At 42.2% G+C, this 23,861-nt stretch overlaps 1 protein-coding gene across 1 annotated transcript in view; it reads right to left on the reverse strand.

Moving 5' to 3' along the window:
- Positions 1-23,861, reverse strand: part of COPG1 (COPI coat complex subunit gamma 1) — a 1,279,491-nt gene that overhangs the window by 201,851 nt on the left and 1,053,779 nt on the right. Inside the window, exon 20 of the mRNA XM_044078421.1 lies at positions 4,433-4,604. Coding sequence (XP_043934356.1) covers positions 4,433-4,604 — 172 coding nt within the window. The remainder of the gene's footprint in view (positions 1-4,432; positions 4,605-23,861) is intronic.

The raw sequence follows: 23,861 nt of genomic DNA on the forward strand, positions 1-23,861 counted from the left end.
CTGAAGTACTAGGAACACAGTAAAAGTGGATTGTGACCATTTCTCCAGTTGTTCAGTGTGTTTTTTTTTTCTTTTTATGGTGAGTTGGTTCGTGGAGTGGTGTTTTTGGATCCCTCATCAAAACCTCTAAAGCTAGCTATGAAGGCAGAATTGCAGCAGACACCAAAAAACAACCACAAAGCCTTCCATAGTTATATCAAGAATTTCCATGGCAATACCCAAGTTTGCTATGAGTTACTGCACAATGGTACCTCCTATACTGAGTCAACAGATATTGCCAACATACTAGCTGACAGATTCAGTGCCAACTTTACCCCCCCCCCCCCAAAAAAAAAAAGACCAATCACAATACAGAGGAATGCCAGGCACCCAGCATTGCTGCAGCACAGGTTAAAGCTGCATTGTCCATGGCCAAGAATACAGCTTCCATGGGATCCGACAATATCTCTGGATGTGTTCTACATGAACTACAAAGTGAACTGGCACCACATCTGTCTGCCCTGTTCAATCACAGCCTCATCTCAGGCTTTGTCCCTACTGAATGGTGCACTACTACAGTCATCCCTCTCCATAGAGGGGGAGCGACTACAGACCCTGGGAATTATCTCCCCATTAGCCTGACAAGTCTGATTTGTAAGGCTATGGAGTGCATCATCATGGATCTAATTAACAAGGATATAGGGAATCTCCAAATTCTAGATCCCACTCAATTTGGTTTTGTGAAAGGTAGACCAGGCCTGCTCAACCTGGTTGACTTCTTTGAGTCAGTCACCAGAGCTGTGGATGAGGGCAAGGCAGTTCATACAGCCTACCTCGATCTGACCAAGGCCTTTAATACCATTCCCCACTCAGGAAGTAGTAAAAAACTCACTAAACTGGGCATCAACCCCTATATCACTAGTTGGGTTGCAAATTGGCTCACAGATAGATCCCACAGTGTGAAAGTAGTGGACTACAAGTCAGACTGCTGACCAGTCACGGGTGGAGTCCCACAGGGATTGGTCCTGGGTCCTCTCCTGTTTGGCATCTACTTCTCAGAAGTCCAGGCCAACACAGAAGGACTCTGGCTGATCAAGTTCGCAGATAACTGCAAGCTGGGAGCCATTATTAACTCTCCAAGTGATGTAGACATCCTACAGAAAGGCCTCATGAAGACCAATGACTAGTGTCGAAACTATGGTCTTAAGCTTAATGGCAAAAAATGTGTAGTCATCCCCTTTGGGAAAGGCTCAGTTCCCACTAATTTTCACATCGATGGGAGCCCACTGAACACTGAAGGCATTATAAGAGATCTGGGGACATAGGTTGACAGCAACCTCTCCTTTGAACACCACATTGTCACTGTGGTCAGAAAATCCTTCTATGTGGCACATCTCATTACCAAGGGTTTGCATCCAGGAAGAAAGAGGTCATCATCTCTCTCTCTACTCTTCCCTTATTAGGCCAATCATCGAGTATAATTCCCCATTTGGCATATACCTCACGAGACACATGCAACAGCTGGAAAGGCCACAAAAGTACCTCACAAAGAGGATCCTAGGAAAGAGGATCTTAGGCCTTAAACACATGTCCTACATGGACAGACTAAAAAAACTCCAGCTATTCTCAGTCTCATATCGTCTACTAAGAGGCGATCTCTGCTTGACTTACAAAGCCATGTCTGACCCAGCTCTGTTAGAAATGCTACATCTAAAGAAATCCCAATCCCTCCACACCACACACTCCAGAGACCTTAACCTCATCACCACAATCAACAGAACATGCTGGATGGACATGTTCATAACCCAGAGACTGCCCATGCTCTGGAATAGACTTCCCATACATGTCAAGCAGAGCACCTCACTGGCCCTCTTCAAGAGAAATCTTGATGAGTGGATGGGAAATAGAAAGTTCACCACGGAGATCACTCTAGTGGCTCTACTTGATAGAGGCACTGGGAACTAACAATGCCAGGGCACTTCTATGGGCTAGGCTTGTAAAGGCTCCAGGGCCATTAGCCAAGTACAAACCTATGAACCTTCTATATCCCTAGCATCCCGTAGGTCATACCTAGACCTACTAGACACACTCATCATTAAACCAAACACCCTATTCATGGGAGACTTTATCCACCCCTCTATAGACTGGAAAACATATACTGGTTCATAATCGCAGCCACAACACAATTCTTGGATTTTATTAAAACAAATACCTTTGACCAGACAGTGCGGACAATTATCAGTGGGTTCAAACATACTGGACCTGGTACTCAACAAAACAGGAGAGATCTGATCCCACCATTTCATGTCATGTCCTCACTGGTAAAGCTCAGACCACAAAGATGTCTCCTTCGAAATAAAAATCAGTTTGGTAACTCCAGCAAACCTGTAATAGTTAGGAACTACTCCAAAGCAAACTACATCCTCTTAAGAGATAGTCTGTCAATGCGCCTCCCAACCCAGAGTTCACAGCAACCTATGAGGAATTGTTCACAGAGACCATGTACAACCATGCAAATGGCTATATAGAGGCTGCTGTACCTATTAGAAGTAAGCCCAAGACAAACTCTGAAAACAAACCACACTGGGGGAATCCTAACCTTAATAGGGTATATAACAAAAGGTAAAAAAGTAATGGCTAAAATTAGGAAGAACAACTCCCATAATGACAGCAGCTCTCTATTTACACTTAACAGAAAACTAAGAATGCTAATTAAGTCCAACAAGGTTAATTATGAATTCAAAATAGCCTCACAGACTAAAGACAATCACAAGGACCTTCTACAGTTATGTCCAAAACCTCAAAGGCAGAAAACAGTGTGTTGAACCGGTGGTCAATAGTGCCACCTTTACTGAGCAGAGCTACATAGCTAATTTGATGGCTGACAAATTCAGCTCGTACTTAATCTCCTACTACACCCGCCTCCCCCCATGAAATGTCTATTAGCATAACCCCCCCCCCCAACTATTAGCACAGAGCAGGTTCTGGTGTCGCTCGCTAAGGCCAGAAGCAGAATCTCAATGGGCCCCAACAATATCACGGGATGCCTCATAAATAGTTTGAAAAACATGAACTATCAGGACCACTTGAGTCACTTTTCAATTAGCGAGTTAAAACAGACTTTGTACCATGAGAATGAAGGACTGCAAAGGTTATCCCACTTCACATGGGTGGACCTTCACCCAACCTTGGAAACTATAACCTGATTAATCTGAGTAGTCTAATATGTAAAGCCATGGAACAAATTATCATGGAAATGAACAACAAATACACTGGCAAACTTCAGACACTGGACCCAACCCAGTTTGGCTTTGTCAATGGAAGGTCAAGCCTACTAAACATAGAGGACTTCTTTGAGAAAGTCACCAAGGCAATGGATGAGGGGAAATGGTGCATACTGCCTTCCTGGACCTAGCTACGGCATTCAATAAAATACCCCACTCAGGTATAGTTGACAAACTCACTGAACTGGGCACAATCCCCTAAATAACTTAACTGGATTGCCAGATGGTTCACAGACAGGACCCAAGAAGTCAGTGATGCAGGTAGTCTAACTCTCCCTTGTTCAGACACAGGGTTAAGAACTTACACAAATGTGCAACAAGGGCACAAACTACCCAATGCCTGCCTATATGATAATTCCATTTAAACAACTGTCATTGTACTGGATCTGAGGAACTCCCCATCTCTAGAGCACAAATTGGCTTAAGTCTGATAAGGGAGGTTTGACGGTCACCAATCAGAAGAGAGTGACAAGTACCTAGATACAGAAGAAGAAAATGTACCACAACTGCATTTCATTGATGGTAAAGAATGTCACATTTAAAATCACTTCAAAAAATTCAACATTGTGTCTGGTGTTGTGCCTTAAAGAAACCGACCACATAGTAGTTATTCACTGATTTTTCTAACTAAAGAAAATATTTCATAAACAAAGGTTTGGGAGAAATGAAGCAGGAGTGGAGAATAAAAGCATCTCCAAGAGAATGGCTGACAGAGCCACTTACAGTGAAGTTTTTACTGCACAGTCAGCTAAGAGAGCATAATACGCCAGCAATCTCAACCAGTGAACTTCAAAGTCAATGGCATGGGGTTTGATTAGTTAAGGGTACAGGGCTTGATTCCTTTCACTTCAGTTTGCCTACCGCGCAACTCTGAGAAAGCCACTTAACCATACAATACTCCTCAGTTGCCCCCGTAAAGGGACACATTGTCTAGTGGACTTGCCTTGTTAATAAACAAAAGTAGGTATGGGATCCAGTGTGGGGTCTAAGGTTTAGAGAAGGTTTCAATAGTTTAAATAAGGCAAAAAAATAACCTGACATACCACAAAGGAGAAAAAGAAGTAAAAATAGAAAGAAAAATGTTAGATAGGTAAACCCTGTGGAAGAAAATTAATCTAATTAAGTACCTTAATATAATCAGAAAGAAGACTAGAAAAAGATGCACTTACCTGCAGTTGGGTCTTCCTCAGGCAATGATACCAGTGTATAGCAGATCCCAGGTTGGTTATATGACAGGCTTCGAGCTGGAACGTAAGCAAGCACATCATATCCCTCACTGGGTTCCATTTGTACTGTCACATTCTCCAGAATTTGATCACTTAAAGTGTTTGTGCAGTCAAACTATTAAAAAAAATATTTGTGTTTTGCACAAAATTAGTCAAACAAGGTAGGATGCAAACATTGCACAACATATAAAAACATATGTTTTACAAACGCAGTCATAAGCTTACACCATCTTAATACGTACGAATTTCAGAAAATTGTCCACTGTGGAATAAAATGTACATGCCCAACACAGTGTTTATCTAGTGACAAATTATATTTTTTCCAGAATTTACAATTTCTTTAAACTGATTAAACATTAAGCGATTATTTTGCCACTTCACACTCCTAACTACCTTACTGCCTTGTAAAGCATTTGATAACATTCACTTGAGATTTTTATGGCAGATTACTTGTGCTTTTAGTACTCTGACATCTTTGTAAGGTGTGGGAGAAATCATAACCAGGGTAGGGGACTGGCTTAAAGACCCTTTAGCCATGATGCAAACAAAACAGTGCAAAAGAATATGTTCACAAACAAAAACAACAGTTATAATATTATATAAATAAAAATGAGAAATAGAGTACAAATATGTGCAAAGGTGGTATGAGTATAGAATACCACTGCACTATTTAAACCATACAAACAGATTCAAATGTGGAACATGATAGGCCTGAATTACATCAACTGGGGGTCTGGTGGAGTAAAGTGATGAAGCCCTAATTATGACCTACATGACCTGGGATCAATTAGCAATCTCAGGTGCTGGAGGAGCTTCGCAGAGGAGGGAGGTAGTGAGTGTCCGATGATGGCTCTCTAGTCTTGGGGTGAAGGTGGCCTGACCCACTGTAGTCCTGACAGTACTGGAGAACAGGTGCACAGCATGCTATGTACAAGCCAGAGATATGTGCCTGGCACTGTCAAGCCATGATCTGCTGTAGCCTTGATGAGGTGTGTGTGAGGGTTTACAGTCAAAAGGTCTACACTGACATGTACGACAGCCTCCTCCTCCTCGAGCATGATAGGAGCGACAGTCGGAATGTCAACGTTCATGTGTACATCCGTTTAGAAGGACGTACACAGGGCAGGGACTCACAGCATGGATGCAAATGGGGGCTTTACAAAGTATGATTGACAGAAATTGTTGACTTTGTTGCGTCGACCATACAACCTAATTAATATGTATGAGTTGACGTTATTTGTCGCGGAAATCACCGTCCGTGTAAGTAATTTTCGTGTTTTTGATGGTAAACCATGTGTGAGCATGTACATCAGCAGCAAGGAAAGGGATTAGGGCTGTAACCAGAAAAATCCTGATGGCTACCTCAATAAACTGTACAAGTCACTAACAAAGTTTTAGTAAAAAGCTATCTGATCCTTTTGTTCATTCTTTTTTTTGGTATAAAATTAAAATGCACACTTTGTGCCACTACTTTTGATACCAAAATACTGCAAAAAAATCAGTCCAATGTATTGACAGGTAGACAGTACTCATGCACCTCTATGCCGATCAGTTTGTAGGCCTGCATGCCTTTCATCCTAAATGATATTCTTCACTTGACTTAATATGACATCATAAGGTAAGCATATGTCTTACAAGTCGTAGACTATGAGATCATGCTATCCCTGGTTACACAGTGTCCACTCACATGGCACAATGGGATTCAGCAGTAAAACCCTGGACTCCCTGGAATGGCTGGCAAGATCCAAGGGAAGCAAATTCAATGGAGTAACTGGGCAAGGGCAGAAATCACCAGCAGGAGGTAATGATGAACAGAAAAATATAAGAATTATAAAAATAATACTAGATAAAAAAGAAGACAGCTGCACATAAAACTTCTTAGAAATTATGTGACTTCAGAAGAACAGTAGCACATTACACAAAGAATATCAATTTTTTTTAAACGGAGAATTTCAGATTCCATCCTATTCTACTCAATCATTTATATTTTGCCAGGTACTGGTTTTGCTTCCTTGTGAAAAATGAAACATTTTATACTGTTAATATCAAACAATATCAATAAAAATTGAGGCAAGACAGGAGATGGCATACATAGTCGGTATCAATTATAAGTCTGACAATCAGGTGGGTGAACTGGTCAAATGACTCTTTTTAGTCATCACTTGGGCCATACAGCAAAAAAAAAAAAAAACAACATATAGACACAGATAAAATTAATGTATACACAGAAAGCACAGATAAATGTGCTGTGTTACAATGAAAGTGATCACAAATAATAAAACAGAATATACAGTGATGCAAGAGCACAATGTACAAAAATGAAAATGATATACTTGACATAATGACAGATTTTTTTTAGCCCAGTCCCTCCGATATGACATGTAGAAAACCCGGGGCTATCGCTTAGATCCAATTCAGCAGATTTAGTGCTCCAGCCTCAAGCCCTTCAAAAGTTTTTCAATCCTGCAATGCCCTACTCCTCTCTGGCTAGTATGAAACCTAAACCTAAGTGCATTTGTACTGCCTTTGATCCAGGAAAAAGGTCCTTCAGATCCTACAGAGTGGCGGGGGAAGGTTGTTTTGGAAGAACTGGGATGAAAGGATCTATCATTTTAAGTAAATAATTTTCTAGATCTCAGCACCAGTCTTAAAGGTACAGAACCATTTCAGCCTTTTCCACAGTCAGCATGCGGTTCTAAAATCCATTTTGTTTCTGCACTACGTTGGTAAAACAAATAGGGTCCTACGGGACAGGATACATGAGCACAATAATGGTATTTCTAGAAATGCCCTTGCTAGACATGTTACAGCCACTGACTTTTCTCATAAATTTACGTTCCTAGTATTAGAACTGATTAAACCTAACATTAGGAGAGATGACATTAAAAAGTACAGTTGTGTACACTTACCATAAATGTAGATGTTCGAGTGTATTCACTGCTGCAGTCATTACATTTGGGCAATCTGCTGGCAGGTTGCCCTCAGTCGGCCTGAATTCCAAAAACTTGGGTCCTGCGTCGGTTGCTGTCTCCTCTTCCATGACGTCAGGTCATCAGGGGTATAAAACATGCAGCCGACACCATTTTCTTTCGTTTTTCCTGCCCCCGATGTTAGATGCCCCCAAAAAGGTAGCAATATTATATATATATATATATATATATATATATATATATATATATATATATATATATATATCTACTTGCATCAATATAAATTTTACCTTCATCTACAAGCAAATACACCACATAGGTTGTAGAAGATAGAGAAAGAAAGATAAACTATAGAATGACAGGGGGATGGTGGGAGGGTAACCTGGACTGCAACAGTGAATACACTAGAACATCTACATTTACGGTAAGTGTACACAACTGTACTATGTTCTTCGTGTTTCACTGTTGCAGTCATTACATTTGGGTAGAATCCCAAAGCTATGGTTGGGAGGCTGGAGCTAAACGGCATTAGGTGCGGTGGTAAAGCCTGTCCTGGATTTAGAGTATGGATTTAGAGTACAGAAGCAAATGGTAATGCTTTGTAAAGGTGTGAACAGAACTCCAAGTAACAGTCTCTAGAAGATCTTTGGTTGGTACTCCTCTGAGAAAGGCTGCTGAAGTAGCTGCAGCTCTGGTGGAATGAGACCTAATGCCCTTGGGCACAGGTTTACCATGAGGCATTTCGTAAACACTCTGGGCACAGTAGATAAGCCAAAGGGCAATGCAGAGCATTGATAATGGGTTGAACCTGCAAGAAATCTGAGGTATCTTCTGCAATATTGTCTGATAGGGACATGCAGGTATGCCTCCTTGAGGTCCAATGTTACCAGCCAAGACTCCTTGCCCAGCATGGGAAGAAGCTGCTGTAATGTGAGCATCTTGAATTTTGGTACCTGTAAATATGTGTTTAGGATGAATAGATCTAAAATAGGTCTCCAAACTTTGTCTTTCCTTGGTACCAGGAATAGTCTGGAATAAAACCCTTGACCTTGTTCTTTTGCAGGCACCTCTTGAATAGCTTTCATGTCCATGAGAGCTGAAATTTGTTTTTGTGCCTCTGCCCTTTGATTTTGTGGCAGGTTTGGCATGCCTCTCATTTTTGGAAGGGTGTGAAAGTGGAATCTGTAGCCTCTGTCTATAATGTCTAGGATCCATTTGTCTTTTGTGACAATATGCCAGTTTTTTGAGAATAATGCCAGTTTTCCGCCTAAAGGTGCTGCCATTAAAGCTTTGCTTGGCAGGTAAAGGGGAAAGTCATTGTGCCTGCTTTCTGAATGACTGTGATCTATCTTCTCCACCTCTTGGGGTTGGTGCTTGCCATTGCCTGGCTCTGAATGATCCTTGAGATTGCCCTCTACCTCTCGGGCACCTGTATCTGCCTCGTTGAGGTCTGTCCGTGGCTGGAAAGGACCAATTTTTTGAAGGCCAGTTTCTGCTGAAACGTGGAGGTTGTACCTGCAGGAAATCTTTCACTGTTTGCATTGATCTCGCCTTTTCCTCCATTTTCTTTAGTACCTCCTCAGCTTTAACACCAAACAATACATCTTTTTGAAGAGGTGCATCTAGTAATTTAGCTTTGACATGATCTGGTAAGGCTTGTTCTTTGAGCCAAGCATGTCTATGTATGACAGACCCTGTAACAGCAGCTCTACATGAGGCCTCTAAAGCATCAAAACCACACTGCAAGGTATGTTTACCCACTTGCTCTGCACTATGCAACAAATCCTGCAACTCTTTTAAATCTGGTTGCTCAGGTTGTGTTATTTTGCTTTTCAACTCAGATAATAAAAACTGTTGATACTTTAACATATGGAACTGACAGTTTAATGCCCTCATGGTTAAAGTGGCCGAGGTATACACCTTTTTCCCCCACCTTTCTAAAGCTCTGAAATCTCTCTCTGAAGGTAATGGGTTTTTAGCAGTAGAGGCCTTAATTCCCTTGGGACCCTGTGAAATAGTTTCTGGGTCAGCAGTATGGCTTTTGTATAGGAACTGGTGTGAATCAGGAACCCGGTAATACCTGTCTGGTTTAACAGGAGCTGGAGGTAAAGAATCTGGGTTGAGGCTGGCTTCTGTGTACACATCATCTAATATTTCTAAGACAGGAGGGATAGCCAGAGGCCTATGCTGGGGGGAGCAAGAGAAAATCCCTTAGCCTTTTCTTGGAATCTGAGTAATCTTGGCCTTCCCAGTGAAAGTGTTCCCTGAAAGTATGTAGGGTTTCCCCAAAAGAGTAGTCCTCAGGGGGGGAGACCGAGGGAATAGACTCCTCTGCATCAGAGTCTTCAAAAGGAGAAAATGTATATTCCTGGTCCTCAGATTGTTCAGAGGCTTGATCTGAGGAAGGGTAGTCTTCCTCTAATCTGGGCCTTTTGTCCGAGGGGGGTTGAGAACCCCTGATAAGAGTAATCAAATCCTCAGCCATTTTGAGCATCTGTTTTTTAGGCATGGGGCCTTGAGAGGGGGTCTGAGGTCCTTGTTTTTTAGTTTTAATGGCTGCTTTAGATTTTGTGAAAGCCTCAACAGAGAAGGAGGAAGGCCTGAAGACACCTTGAGAAATGGCAGGCCTGTCTAAACTCTGGGTTTCCCCGCCAAAAGTGGCGTCGGTATCTGCAGTCGGAATAGGGGCCGAGGAGCCTGCGACCTCGGGCACAGAAGACACCAGTAATGAAGTGTCATCGGTACTCAGGGGCTGCGTAGGCGCCTCGCTGAGAACCGGAGAACCGGTAGTCGGCCTTAGTGTGGTGTCAGTAGAAGTCGCGGACCTCATATGTCGGTCCTTGTCTTTGCGTCTTTTACTCAAAACTGGAGTCGGAGTATCCGACGACATAATATAATTAATTTTTTTACCAAAATAGTGATGGGCGAATTCCGCCCGACACTTAATAGCTCGTTTGTTGAATCTAGCACAAAAACGGCAGGCCGAGACTTCGTGGTCTGGGCCTAAGCAAGGAATACAGAAAGAGTGGAAATCCTTATGCGGTATTTGCTTCCCACATGAAATGCAATTATTAACTTTGTCTGACATCGGTCTGAGGCAAGAAAAGTTTCAACGGGTACTTAGCTTTCAAGAAGACTTCGGCTGAAATATTTTCGTAAATCTCAGGAGCTGGCCGACCGGCACTTGCAAACTGCTTCTGCTTCGGGCACCGCGCGGCAAGAAAGACTGAAGATGGCGTCGGCTGGTTCTTTTATACCCCTGCCACACTGATGTCAGGGAAGAAGTGACTACAACCGATGCTGGACCTAGACTTTGGAATTCGGCCGACCGAGGACCCGCCTGACGGCAGGATAACCCATCTGTTATGACTGCAGCCGTATGCACGATGAACATCGGATGCAGTGGCTTATCCACTTTGAAATTGTCTGCTTTGAGATAGCCTTTCCTTCTGATCCTGCAGCATAAGACACTAGCAATTGCTCAGTTTTTCTTAGAGCTTTTGTCCTGCTCAAGCAGAATCTTAGCTATCTGTGTACGTCCAAGGAATGCAGAATTCTCTCCCCTTTGTTCTGCGGATTTGGATAAAAAGTTGGCAGATTAATTGTTTGGTTAAGAGCCACACTGGAAACCACCTTAGGCATAAAAGTAGGATTTGTCCTCAGACACCCTGTCTAGGTAAAATATGATAAAAGGCTCTACAGCCATGAGGGCCTGTAGCTCTGAAACTCTTCTTGCTGAAGTAATTGCTAGGAGCAAAGCTGTCTTCCATGATAAGAACTTTATATCAGCGGTAGCAGCTGGTTCAAATGGAGGCAGGGTGAGCTTTTCCAACACATAATTGAGGTCCCATGCAGGTAATGGTGATCTTCTAGGAGGCCTTAGGTTTTTGGCTCCTCTAAGATACTGCTTTAATAAAGGATGAGAAAATATTGGTGGCTCTGTATTGTAATGAGCAGAAATGGCAGAGGCATGGATTTTGATTGATGAGAAAGATAGGCCTTTGTCAAGCATCTCAGTTAAGTATTGTAATATCTGAGGAATATGTAGTTCTGCTGTATCTGTTCCTTGTGCTTGATTCCAAGCACAGAATCTCTTCCATTTGTCAGCATAAGATTTTCTAGTACTAGGCCTTCTGGCTTCCAAAATGACATTCATCACAGTTTTACTGAGAGGTGTCGTTCGTATGATTACATGATTAGCCATGCTGCCAGGTTCAGAGTCTGTAGTTAATTGTGCAGGATCTGACTGTTTTGCTGGGACAGTAGTTGTGGTCTTTGAGGCAAGGTCCAAGCTGGGTATTGAGATAAGTTCCTTAGGATTGGGTACCAGTATTGGCGGGGCCAGTCCGGGGCAATTAATATCATCTTTGGCTTCTCTTGCCCGACTTTTAGGACTTTTAGACTTTTACCTTGGGTAGAAGAGGCAGAGGAGGGAAGGCGTAAACTGACAGGTTTTTCCAACTGAAGGATAGGGCGTCCACTTTCCATGCTTGTCTGTGATAAGTCCTTGTGCAGAATCTTTTCAATTGATAATTTTGAGGAGAGGCAAATAGATCTATGTCTGGGCTCCCCCATTTCTCTGTTATCATGCTGAATATTTGTGGATTTAGTTTCCACTCGTGAGGATCCATATGGTTTCTGCTTAAATCATCTGCCAGAGTGTTCTGTTTTCCTGGCAGGAATTGAGCTTGAAGATTTATTTGGTAGGGCAAAGCTGTGTCCCACAGTGCCATGGCTCATCTGCAAAGGGGGTATGAGTGTGTGCCCACTTGCTTGTTTATATACCACATGACTGTGGTGTTGTCCGTCTTTATCAGTAGTTGTCCTGGATGAACTAAGTCTTTGAAAGCTGTTAGGGCATTTTGAACAGCTAGCATCTCTTTCTGGTTGATATGTAGATGCATTTGATTTGGTGCCCATATGCCCTGAATGCATCTTCCTGCCATGTGGGTCCTGCAGGTATAATCTGATGCGTCTGTTGTTGAGGTCTGGCTGGCAGGGGGTAGAGTGAAGGGCTGTCCCATGTTTTGGTGACAGGCCTTTGCCCACCATAGAAACTCCTGTTGCAGGCAGGGGATGAGAGGAATCATTTCCAGACTGTGCGAATGTTGACTACATAAACTTTTTAGGTACCATTGAAGTTTCCTCACATGCAGTCTTGCATATGGAATTAGTAGGATGCAGGATGCCATGAAGCCCAGAGCCTGCAGTATATGTCTTGCAGAAGACTGGGTTTTTGTTACCATAAGTTTGAAGTAAGTAGTCAGTTGCTTTTGTTTATCTGGCATGAGGTAAGCTATCTGGGCAGTTGTATGCAAGCTTGCACCCAGGAATGTTCTTTTGAGAGGGTACCAGTTGTGATTTCTTTTTGTTTATTGTGTACCCTAGGCATGCTAGAAGCCTTTTCGCAAACGCCAGGTGTCGTAGAAGAGTGTCTTTGTTCTCTGATTGAATGAGACAATCGTCCAAGTAAGGATATATCTGAATACTTCTTTGTCTGCAAAAAGCAATTACTGGTGCCAGGCACTTTGTAAAGACCCTGGGCGCAGTAGATAAGCCAAAGGGCAGTGCAGAGAATTGGTAATGCATTAAGCCATCCTTGAATTTGAGGTATCTTCTGCACGACTGTCTTATTGGGACATGCAGGTATGCCTCTTATTGGGACATGCAGGTATGCCTCTTTTAAGTCTAAAGTCACCAGCCAAGCATTCTTGCTCAGCATGGGCAGAAGCTGTTGCATGGTGAGCATTTTGAATTTTGCAATGTCCAGGTATGTGTTCAAAATCGATAAATCCAGTATTGGCCACCAGGCTTTGTCCTTTCTGGGTACCAAGAACAGTCTTGAGTAAAAATCTTGTCCTTTTTCCTGTTCTGGTACTGCCTGAATGGTCCCAATGTCCATGAGGGATGTAACCTGTTTCTGTGCCTCTGCCCATTGGTTTTTTTGGCAGGTCTGGCCAACCATTTGTCATTGGCAGAGTGTGGAAATGGAATCTGTATCCCTGTGATACGATGTTCAGTACCCACTTGTCCTGGGTTATTAATTGCCAATTCTGAACAAAAAGTGCTAATTTTCCCCCTACGGGTGCTGCCAACAGATAAATGCTTGGTGTAGGCAGAGGGAAGTCATTGGCATTGCTTTCTGTAGGTTTGCGCTTTATCTCCCCCAGATTTGGAGGTGGATGCGCCCCATTGCTTTGATCTGTATGAGTCTTGAGCCTGGTACCTGGAACCCTTAGGGCGTCTGGATTTGCCCCTTTGAGCTCTGTCTGACACAGGAAAGGACCAATTTTTTGTAGGACAGTGTGGTACTGAATCTAGGTGGCTGTACTTGTAAGAAATCTAACAGTTTGCATAGACTTAGCTTTGTCTTCCACTTTCTTTAAAACCTCTTCTGCCTTAATACCAAACAGAGAATCATGCTGTAAAGGTGCATCTAGCAATTTAGCTTTAACATGATCAGGCAAATTTTGTTCCTTTAACCAGGCATGTCTCCTAATCACAAATCCAGTAACTGTGGCCCTGCAGGAGGCCTCTAAAGAATCAAAACCACATTGCAAAGTATGCTTTCCAACTTGTTCAACTGCATGCAATAATTCCTGCAATTCCTTATTTTCTGCACATTCTGAAATCGACATAATTTTTTGTTTCAGCAAACCCATAACATGTTGTTGGTACTTAAGCATATGAAATTGACAGTTTAAGACCGTAATTGCCAAGGTTGCAGATGTTTAAACCTTTTTTCCCCATCTGTCCAGCGCCCTTGAGTCTCTGTCGGAGGGGGTAGGGTTTTTTGCTGTTGAGGCCTTAACTTCCTTTGGAGCCTGTGAAATAGTTTCAGGATCAGCAGTAGGGTTTCTAAATAAAAATTTATGAGAGTCAGGGACCCTGTAATACCTGCAGGCTTACTGGGAGCTGGAGGTAAAGAGTCAGGGGTCAGGCTTGACTCCAAAAAAAACATCATCCACAATGTCTAACACAGGGGGAATGGCTAAAGGCTTGTGCTGAGCTAGAAGGAGGAAATCCCTGAGCCTCTTTTTTGATTCTGAGAAGTCTTAACTCTCCCAGTGAAAATGCTCCCTCAAAGTATGCAAGGTTTCTCCAAATGAAAAATCCTCAGGAGGAGATGCAGATGGAATAGACTCCTCAGCATCAGAATCCTCATAGGGAGGTAAGATAATCCCTGATCAGAAGAGGAATCAGAAGAAATAGAAACCTGATCTGAAGATTCATAATCAGTATCTTGCCTAGGCCACTTATCTGGAGGGGAATGGGTACCCCCTGATCAAGGTAATAAGGTCTTCAGCCATTTTGATCATCTGTTTTTTAGGCATAGAGGCTTGTGCACGTGGCTCAGGTGTCGTTTTTTTAGGTTTTGAAGGTGTCTTTGCCTTTGTTTTTGCAGCTTTCGTCGGTTTGATATAAAAATGTTGAGGTCTGAATACACCCTCAGAAGCCGGTGCCTGCTCTGCGGCTCCAGACCCAGCCGAGGGAGATACATCCGTCGGTCCAATACCTTGAGTACCTTGTATCATGCCGGACTCCACATGGGTGTCGGTAGAGGCCTGCGACTCAAAGGTAGTGGGTATCAGGGGCTGCGAAAGCACCTCACTGAGTACCGGTGAACCAGCGACTGGCTTAGGAGAAGCTTCGTCGTTGGTTTTGGATCTCAACTGCCTTTCTCTGTCCTTTTCTTTGCGTTTTTTATGTACTCCGGTAGTCGGATTGCTATCTGACGACATCTCTGGGTAGTTAAATCTGTTTCCAAAAATAGTTAGATGCAAAAATACACCAACGCTTAATAGTGCGTTGGTTAAATCTAGCACAAAACCGACAGCCAGGCACGTTGTGATCAGGGCCTAGGCAAGGAATACAGTATAAATGGAAATCCTTATGAGGTATTTGCTTCCCACAGGTAATACAATTATTAACTTTTTCTGACATCGGTAAAAAGCAAGAAAAAAGTTTCCCCAACGGGGTACTTAGCTTTATTGAAGACTTTGGTTCTGAAACTCAAACACGAATATTTCAGTAGTCGGCCGACCGGCACTTGCGAAATGCTTCTGCTTCGGGCACCGCGCGGCAAGAAAGACTAAAGAAAATGGCGTTGGCTGCATGTTTTATACCCCTGATGACCTGACGTCATGGAAGAGGAGACAGCAACCGACGCAGGACCCAAGACTTTGGAATTCAGGCTGACTGAGGGAAACCTGCCAGCAGATTACCCAAATGTAATGACTGCAACAGTGAAACACGAAGAACATCAAAGACTGAGTGTGCAGAAACAAAATGGATTTTAGAACTGCATGCCAACTGTGGAAAAGGCTTAAATGGTTCTGTACCTTTAAGACCTGTGCTGAGATCTAGAGCTCTACCCCGCCCTAATTTGTTAGTGAGTATTTAAGGGAGTGTTTTAACTGCAGCGTATTACATCTGAGGAAGCACCTGTGATAGGCGTGAAAGCACTCATCTTCTCTGTGTTCTTTTTTGTTTTAGTGTTTTTAACTTTTGTTTTAATAAACAGAATTTTAAGGGGAAATCTCTGCTGTGTCGGCTAGATACACTTGTTTTGTGCAATGTGATTTTTCTGGTTCATCCAGCCTTGTCTGCATATCCTGTTTGTTTTTTTCTTAATTTTTGAATCCTTTTCATCCAGTCTATCTGATCAGACATATGTTCAGAAACCTCACCAATGTGACTTCTGGGTAGCCTCAAGGCAGGAGACCCTTCAGGATGGAAGCCCCAAAGGAAGTTGTGGCTGTGTAAATACAGTCCAGCTTGCAAAGCTTGCCAAAGTGTGAGCTGAAGACCATGTAGCAGCTTGGCAAATGTAATCAAAGGGTACAGACCTGAAGAACACTGTAGAAGTTAACACGGCTCTAGCAGAATGAGTTCTGGGCTTGTAAGGTAAGGTTTTGCTTTGAGTTGTGTAGATGAAAGAAATATAACCAGACAACAACCTAGATATAGAAGTTTTAAGACACCTTCTTACCCAATTTGTTTGCTGTGAAGGATACAAAAAGTTGCTCATCTTGACTAAAGGTGGCTGTTTTGTGAAAGCAGAAGCACAGTTGCCTGTGTGCATCCAATGTATGCAAAATGTATTCTCCTTTGTTTTGGAAGGTTGGGAAGAACACTGAAAGATGTAAGGGCTGTGAAATGGTCTCAGAATCTACTTCTGGAACACAGGAAGGGTTGGTCTTCAAGGTAACCCTATACTTATGGGATACAATGAAAACAGAAACAGAAGATAAGGCATGCAGCTCTGAAATCCTCTGAGCTGAAGTGACTGCCACTAAAAGAATAGTTTTCTACGATAAGAAATTTAATTCTGCAGATGCATCTGGTTCAAATGGAGGCCTGGATAACATTTACAACACTAATTCGTGAAGAAGCGGGATCCTTTATGGGAAGCTGCAAAAAGAAGGTACCTTTTAGAAAAACTTTAAATAATCTACAAGAAGCCAGAGAAGAGTCCTGAAAGCATGGGAGGAACTAGCAGCCAGATGTATTTTGATAGTGGAGAAACTGGACCCAGAAGAAAACAAGAAGGATAAAAAATAGTACATCTCCAACAAATGCCAAAAAGGGTTTAATGTTTAGATTCTGCCCATATGGCAAACATTTTCCATTTACAGCAATACACTCTACATGTGGATGATTTCTGAGAATCTGAGAGTATGTGAAACACATCAGTAGTAAGGAATCTATCCCATTCCATCACTGGAACTGGAGAAACCAAGTGGATAGCTTCAGGTTATCAATGTCTGGATGAGGTTCCCTGGATGGGTGAGTGATTAGATTTGGCAGCAGACTAAGGAGTTAAGGGGACTCCTGCAGATACAGTTTGAGGAGGGGAAACCATAACTGGCCAGGCATGAGGATGACTGTGGCCTCACACTGAATGGCCTTCTACATTAACTTTGTCATAAGTGGAATAGGGTATAGGCATAAAGTAACCCTGGAGGCCAACGATGGGACAGAGCATCCCTTGGTATCCTGCCCTGATGAGAGAGAATGGTAAATAACTACTGCACTTGGTGTTCTGGGGGTTGCATAGAGTTTGTAGCAGGGTTTGCCCCAACAAGTGAAAATCTCCTTTGCAATTGTTGGACCTGGGGACCACTCGTGAAGCAAAAGGTGGTTTCTGCTTGTCAGTTCCTTGGACACTCTTGCTATTCTGAGTACTTGTGATTTTATAATATAATATTTTTCTTTGTTGTGAAGGAGTGTATGCTATGTCGGTGGAGGAGTAAGTTCGCCTTGGTGGGTTTCCTGTAGAGATTGTTGGAGAGATGGTTCTCTGGTTTAGCTTTGCTGATTTGAAAGTCAAGGAAGTTTACTTTAACCTGGCTATGGCTGGTTGTAAATTTCAGAAAATTTATAGAGTTAACGACATGTATTAGGAATTCTCTTAGTCTGGTGTCATCGCTGTTCGACACGATGAAGATATCATTGATAAGTCTTAAGTAGCGGCCCATATGTTAGTAATGGTTTACACCCAGGGCTGTATTTGCTAGGCTGGGGGCCACGGCTGCATCCATAGTGATGCCTCGGGTTTGTCCTAGAAGATACTACCAAAACCTCCAAACAAGATTGACTATTCCTAAGCTTGGACTACATAATTATAACCCCTAAGCTTTTCTGGCTTTAGGGTCATCCATTGCTTTTATTTTGTACACACAAAGGAGCAAATATTTAGAAAAAATGAGTACTGTGGACAGTAAAAGAACACAATCAAGACATGTAGAAATAAATCAGAAAGCAAGATGATGAGTGTATAGCAGTACACTGAAGAGTATCACTGGACTTTACAGTGTAATACCTCAATGAACATCTGTGATTCAATATCAGTAAGTAAACAGCCTATACATTCGTTTTTTGTCAATTTCAGACTGTTGCATGGAAAAAATATAACTAATTGGGAATACATAAAGTATATCAGAGACCTTATGGGGCAGTATATTATGAAAATATTTTAACAATTAAAATTAGAGTGAAGATAGGTAATGATGAATGAGAGTGGCTAAAGTTGCTATTGTACTTGCATATCTGAATATAATTATCTGAATAATTTGGTAAATATCTAATAGAGATTCATTCTTAATTTGTTGAGACATTGCTAGAAAAACTTTCAATTTTGGATTTAAACAGATTTACTATTCCATGTCATTCATTAAAATGAGCATCTGAAATACAAAAAGAGAGAATAGTGTTGTTTAGGATAGTGTATCACTAATTACAGGGATGTTGTAATTGGTATATTTCTAGTAAGACTAGTAATCTATTGTTTCCAGGGTTAGATATGCATTCAACACATAATACAGAATGATTAGACAGATCTATATTTCTAAGGTCATCTATACTCAAACTACTGGATGTTGATTAATTACAAGTGATACATATAAAAGACAGATGCAAGGTATGGAACATAGGCAGATTGATAGATTGCTTTTGGAAGTAACCTTAGGAATAAAGGAAGGGATGGTCCTCAATGTATCTCTATCTTTACGGAAGATAAAGTAAGTCAGCTTACAGACAAGGTGTGCAGTTCTGATATTTGTCTGCTGGATATAATGAATACAGGAAATCATGTTTTCCAAGACAAATACGTCAAGTTGATGGAAGACGCTGATGTGAAGGGTACTTTTGTTAAAACCTCCAGGACCACTTCCAGGACCAATTTCAAATCTCAGAGTGGAGTGGGTTCCTTTAATGGGAAGATGGAGGAGAAACGCTTCTTTGAGAAAAGGCTTTGCACAACTTATAAGAAGCTTAGGTACTATCTAGAAACCAGGACTGTAATTACAGATAACAGCCAATTGCACTTTAATGGTAGAATAGCTAGAAGCCGATTCAAAGAGGCAAGTCAGGAAATGCAAAACATCTGCATTGGAGGTGAAATATAGGTTGAATCTCCAATTAGTGTCACATATAGAAAATCTGTTCCATTTATTCTGGTAGATCTTTTGTGTGTTGAGAAGCAAAAAATAATATGAATTACTTTCCCAGAAATGGGAGACTGACTGGTCATTAAGGGACATGGAGAAACCATCTGGTTAATCTGAGGTTGTAAAGGTCCAATAAGGCCGACCTGAGGGTTGATGCAGTAGATTCAAATCAGATCTAGAACCAAAGGGGGCCTTTTTCAGATAAGGCCTTAGCAAGGCAAACCAAATCTGTCGTGGTCAGAGTGCAGCACTGACAATCACTTGTGATTTGCAGGTAGAAGCCTTTCAAAGAAATGTGTTTATAAGTGTTGAGCAGGAAAGGCCTATAGAACACCAGGGGGCCACAGGAAGACTAGAGCCTCCATAGGTGACAGTCCCAGGGTAGGAAACTAGGACAAAGTAGCTTCTGCATTTGGTGTTTGAGGGAGAAGCAAACATAATGCAGCAAGGCAGACCTCCTTAATTAAAGATTTCTTAAGCTACTTCGATTCAGGGATCACTTGTGAAGTAAAGGGATGGATCTGCTGAGTCTGTCTGCTAGCCAGATGGATTTCCTCAGAATGTGTATTGCTACCATAAGGCAATTTGAATGTAGAGCTCAAGGAGATACTCTTGTAGCTTTCTGGTAATATACTACTATCTGACTGTACCACTCTCACTCCTGGAGGTAAGAGGGCTTGAAATTCCTATCAAAATAGGAGGACCACTCTCATCTACAGACTACTGCTGTAAAGATTGGCCTCTGACTGGTTCTACTGACCTTGGACCATCCTCCCCTTAAAAAGCCCCCCCCCCCACTTGGGGGGGTGTCCGTGGTCATGACTGCTGCTGTGGGGGTGGGATAACTGATATTCTCACCTGTAAGATGAAGACAGCCATCATGTCAACTGATTTTTGTACAACTGAATTATGTAAATTGTGGCTGACTGAGGATCCCATCAGTTGTGACCAGTGTGTGGACAGTATCCACTGGCAGATCCTTATGTGGTATCTGGCACAGTGGACAACTGCAAGTGTGGTTACCATCAGCCCTACTACTATTAAAAATCAGTAGTGGAGATACATAGCCTGTACGGAATGCTGAAGAGAGACCAGCCTTACCAGGGCGAAGGATACTAGGCAAGAAGTTGTGTATAGGTGGCTTCCGATAAGTAAATCTGTTGAGAAGGCAGAAGCTGTGATTTTTGATAGTTTGTGGATATGCCAAAGGAAAGAGAGTTTGAAAAAGAAATCTATGGCTTCTATTAAGGATCTTTTGATCACTGCAGCAAGGAGACAATCCTTCAAGTACAGGAAACCTCAGATCCCACTTAGTTGCAGGTGAGCTGCAACTAATGTCATGCACATGATGAACACCCGGGGAAGGGGTAGTGGTGTTGGTGAGATAGTGCTCTGACTTGGAAGTCACTGGCTCCTATCTGAAAGCACAGAAATTTCCTAGACTCCTTTGCAGTCCTGTGGAGGTAAAAGTCCTGGAAGTCAATGCAGCACATCTAGTTCATTTGCCTTGCTGACACATTGACCACTCTGAAATGGGTCTTCTTTAAATAACTGTTTAGGCTTCTGAGATTCAGAATTGGCCTGAGGTCCTTGTTCTTCTTTGGACCCAAAAATAATTTTGAGTAAATTCCTGACCCTCTCTGGTCTAGTGGGACCTCTTTAATGGCTCTTTTTTGAAGGAGGGAGCCAACCTCTTGTACAGTCTTTGGCAGGGTGGGATGTCAAGTAATTGCAGCTTCTGTAGAAACTGCCTTCAGGAAAAGGGTATGGAATAACCTCTGGACATGATGTCTCTCACCCATTTGCCCTGTGTGATGGCTATCCACATAAGAAAGTGAGAGGACAGTAGGGCAAGCTCTCAGGAGATGCTGGCTTGGCCTTCCTCAAAGGGGTTCTCTGTTCCTCTGATTATGTAGACATCTTAGACCTCATGATTGGCATCCATTAAAGAGGCTGCCTCAGTCATGGTCACCCCTGTCCAAGGAGGAAGTCAAAGTGTTGGTGGGACCTTTTAAACCACAGGGATTTGGAACCCTTTTGATTTTTGTTAAACTATCTTTGAGAATTTTCAAACTGGACTTTCATGGCACACATCATGGGAGTCCAGATTGCTTACACGTCATGAATTTCTCTTGTACAGCTGGTCCAAAGAGGAAGAATACATCAAAGGAAGTGATGGTACAGGACACTGAAATTGTCTGCAAAACTGCACAGATGGACTCAGGCAGAGCCAGGTTTAGAGTCTTATGGTACCTGCTGCCCTGGCTGCTCCATCGTTTGTGTTGTGAAACAGCTGCATGGAGATATTTCTGATGCTGAACATGTTGTTCAGGGTAGTCTATAGTGGTCAGTTAGAATTCCAAGTCATGGAGTGTCTCAAAGTATTCATAGGTTGTTTTGCTAGATCCATTTGGAATTGGTTCATGTGGGTTAAATAATTTAAAGCCCACATCTGCTTCAATAATTCAAGGAATTTACCAAAAGTGATATCTTTAGGAGGTGAATGGGGGGATCCTTCACTTTCATCCCTGTCAGGGGTCACTGACTCTGAAGGAGAGACTACTTGCTTCTTTTTACACATTTGCTTCCCAACAGCTTTTGGCTGTGACTGGTCACAGTCCAAGGAAGAGTCCAAATACACTGCCTGCATATCACCAAAGAATATAACTCTGCTATGTCCCTGGGAATTTTGACTAATGGAATAACAGCTGAAGGAGGAACATGTAAAAGTGGAGCCAGTTCTGATGGAAATCCTGCTGACTGTCTATGTAGGGTGGAAGAAATCATCCTTCTCCATGGTCTCAAAGGTGGAACCATAATCTGCCTTCACTGATGGATAAGTCCACAAAACAGTTTACTACTCAGCAAAGGTGGACGTGGATGGTGTCAAAGACAAAAGCCCCAACAGTCAGGATCAAGATGGCTTTGAGGTGGAGACTGGTACTGATGGCTGGAACATCGAGGACCCTGACACTGAAAATGTTTCCAAGTGAGTTGAATCCATATACAGTGCTGAGAACACGATGTCAAGCTTTTAGGTCAGAGACCCACTTGACAATGAAGGGGCTGGTGTCAAATCAGTCGAATGCAAAACCATCAGCACTGGAGCTGGAACTGATGGTGCTGAATAAACAGGACACGTGGGATGCCAACTAAAAAGCCACTAGAGCAGAGACTGGCACAAGCGAAGGAGCTAAAAAGTGGTTGGGGGCAGCCTGATGCATCTTGGCACCAGAAAGGGAAGGGATGATGCACAACTCCATCTGCATTTTAAGTAAAGCCCTCAAACACAAGCTACCAATCAACTTTTGATCTACTTCTGATCAATTCACAGATTTCAGAGAAGATACTGATGAGGGTTTGGAAGGAAATGAGAGAATTCCCTCTTGGAGTATCTACAAGTAGACGACCAGCTACTTGTCTCTAATCAGGTTTCAGTGCTAAGGAAGGAGAAGAATCACTCCTTGGTACCTCAGATGACGAAGAAGCCTGGTCATTGTTCTCACCTTTCCAGCCCTTCCTGCCTTTATCCTTATGTTTTTTTTTTAGTTCTCATGCCTGTTAACTTGCTCAACAGAAAGAAGACCTTTAATGATGAACTTTGATCTTCTTTCTGCTAGAAAGTGGGGTCCAAACCCTTACAGATGTGCTGCAGTTAGGTATTCAGGGTCTAGGAATACCACACACATATCATGGGCAACTTTTGGAGAAGTTTATGCGCACACTTAAAAGATTTAAAAAAAAAAAAATGCCCGTGACAGAACCAAGTCACAGTAAAAACCAGCAACAGCAACCAGAAACAACCACCACTAGCAATAACCTAACTGAATAACAAGTCCAAATAAGTTGAAACTTTTTAAAGTAGAAATTAGCTAATAGCAACAGTACATTAAGGTGAAGAAACAGTGCCAGGCAGCTGCCTTAGCACTAAGAAGAAAATAAACTATTATCAATGATAGTGAATGAAGAAACACCAAAAAAAAAATTACTACTGTTCCCTAAGAAAAATATTTTTTAAGAGTACTTAGATGAGGTGCTGTTGAGATCCTTCTGCTATGGCTACAAACACGATAGGGGGAGAGGGTCAGAGGGATTGTGGGTAAAATGTGCACGAGCCCAAGGCAGGAGAGCACTGGTGAATTGCTAGATCAGAAGAGTGTCTCAGTACCAAACTGTCTGATCAAATGCAGTAATGATACAGGATCTAGTGTTATGACTGGCACAGTACTTTAATACAGTGGCAACAAAGGGATTTTTACTGAGGTCATAGTAGAACAACAGAACAGATTATTCACTAGCAAATGTAATGGATTTCAGGAAATGTAGTGAAATTTTGCTAAAAGCTATTCAGACAACTTTCCAAATAACATAAATGATAGATATGATATTAGGAAAAGATTTCAAACATGGGCAACTGTTTTAAATCTGAAGAATCTAAGTAATTTTAGAGAATCTAACTCATTCATTTTTGCATACAATTTTATGATTTCA

This window comes from Protopterus annectens, chromosome 7.part0 (genome assembly GCF_019279795.1).
Source record: "Protopterus annectens isolate FY-2018-M chromosome 7.part0, PAN1.0, whole genome shotgun sequence".
Taxonomy (NCBI): domain Eukaryota; kingdom Metazoa; phylum Chordata; order Ceratodontiformes; family Protopteridae; genus Protopterus; species Protopterus annectens.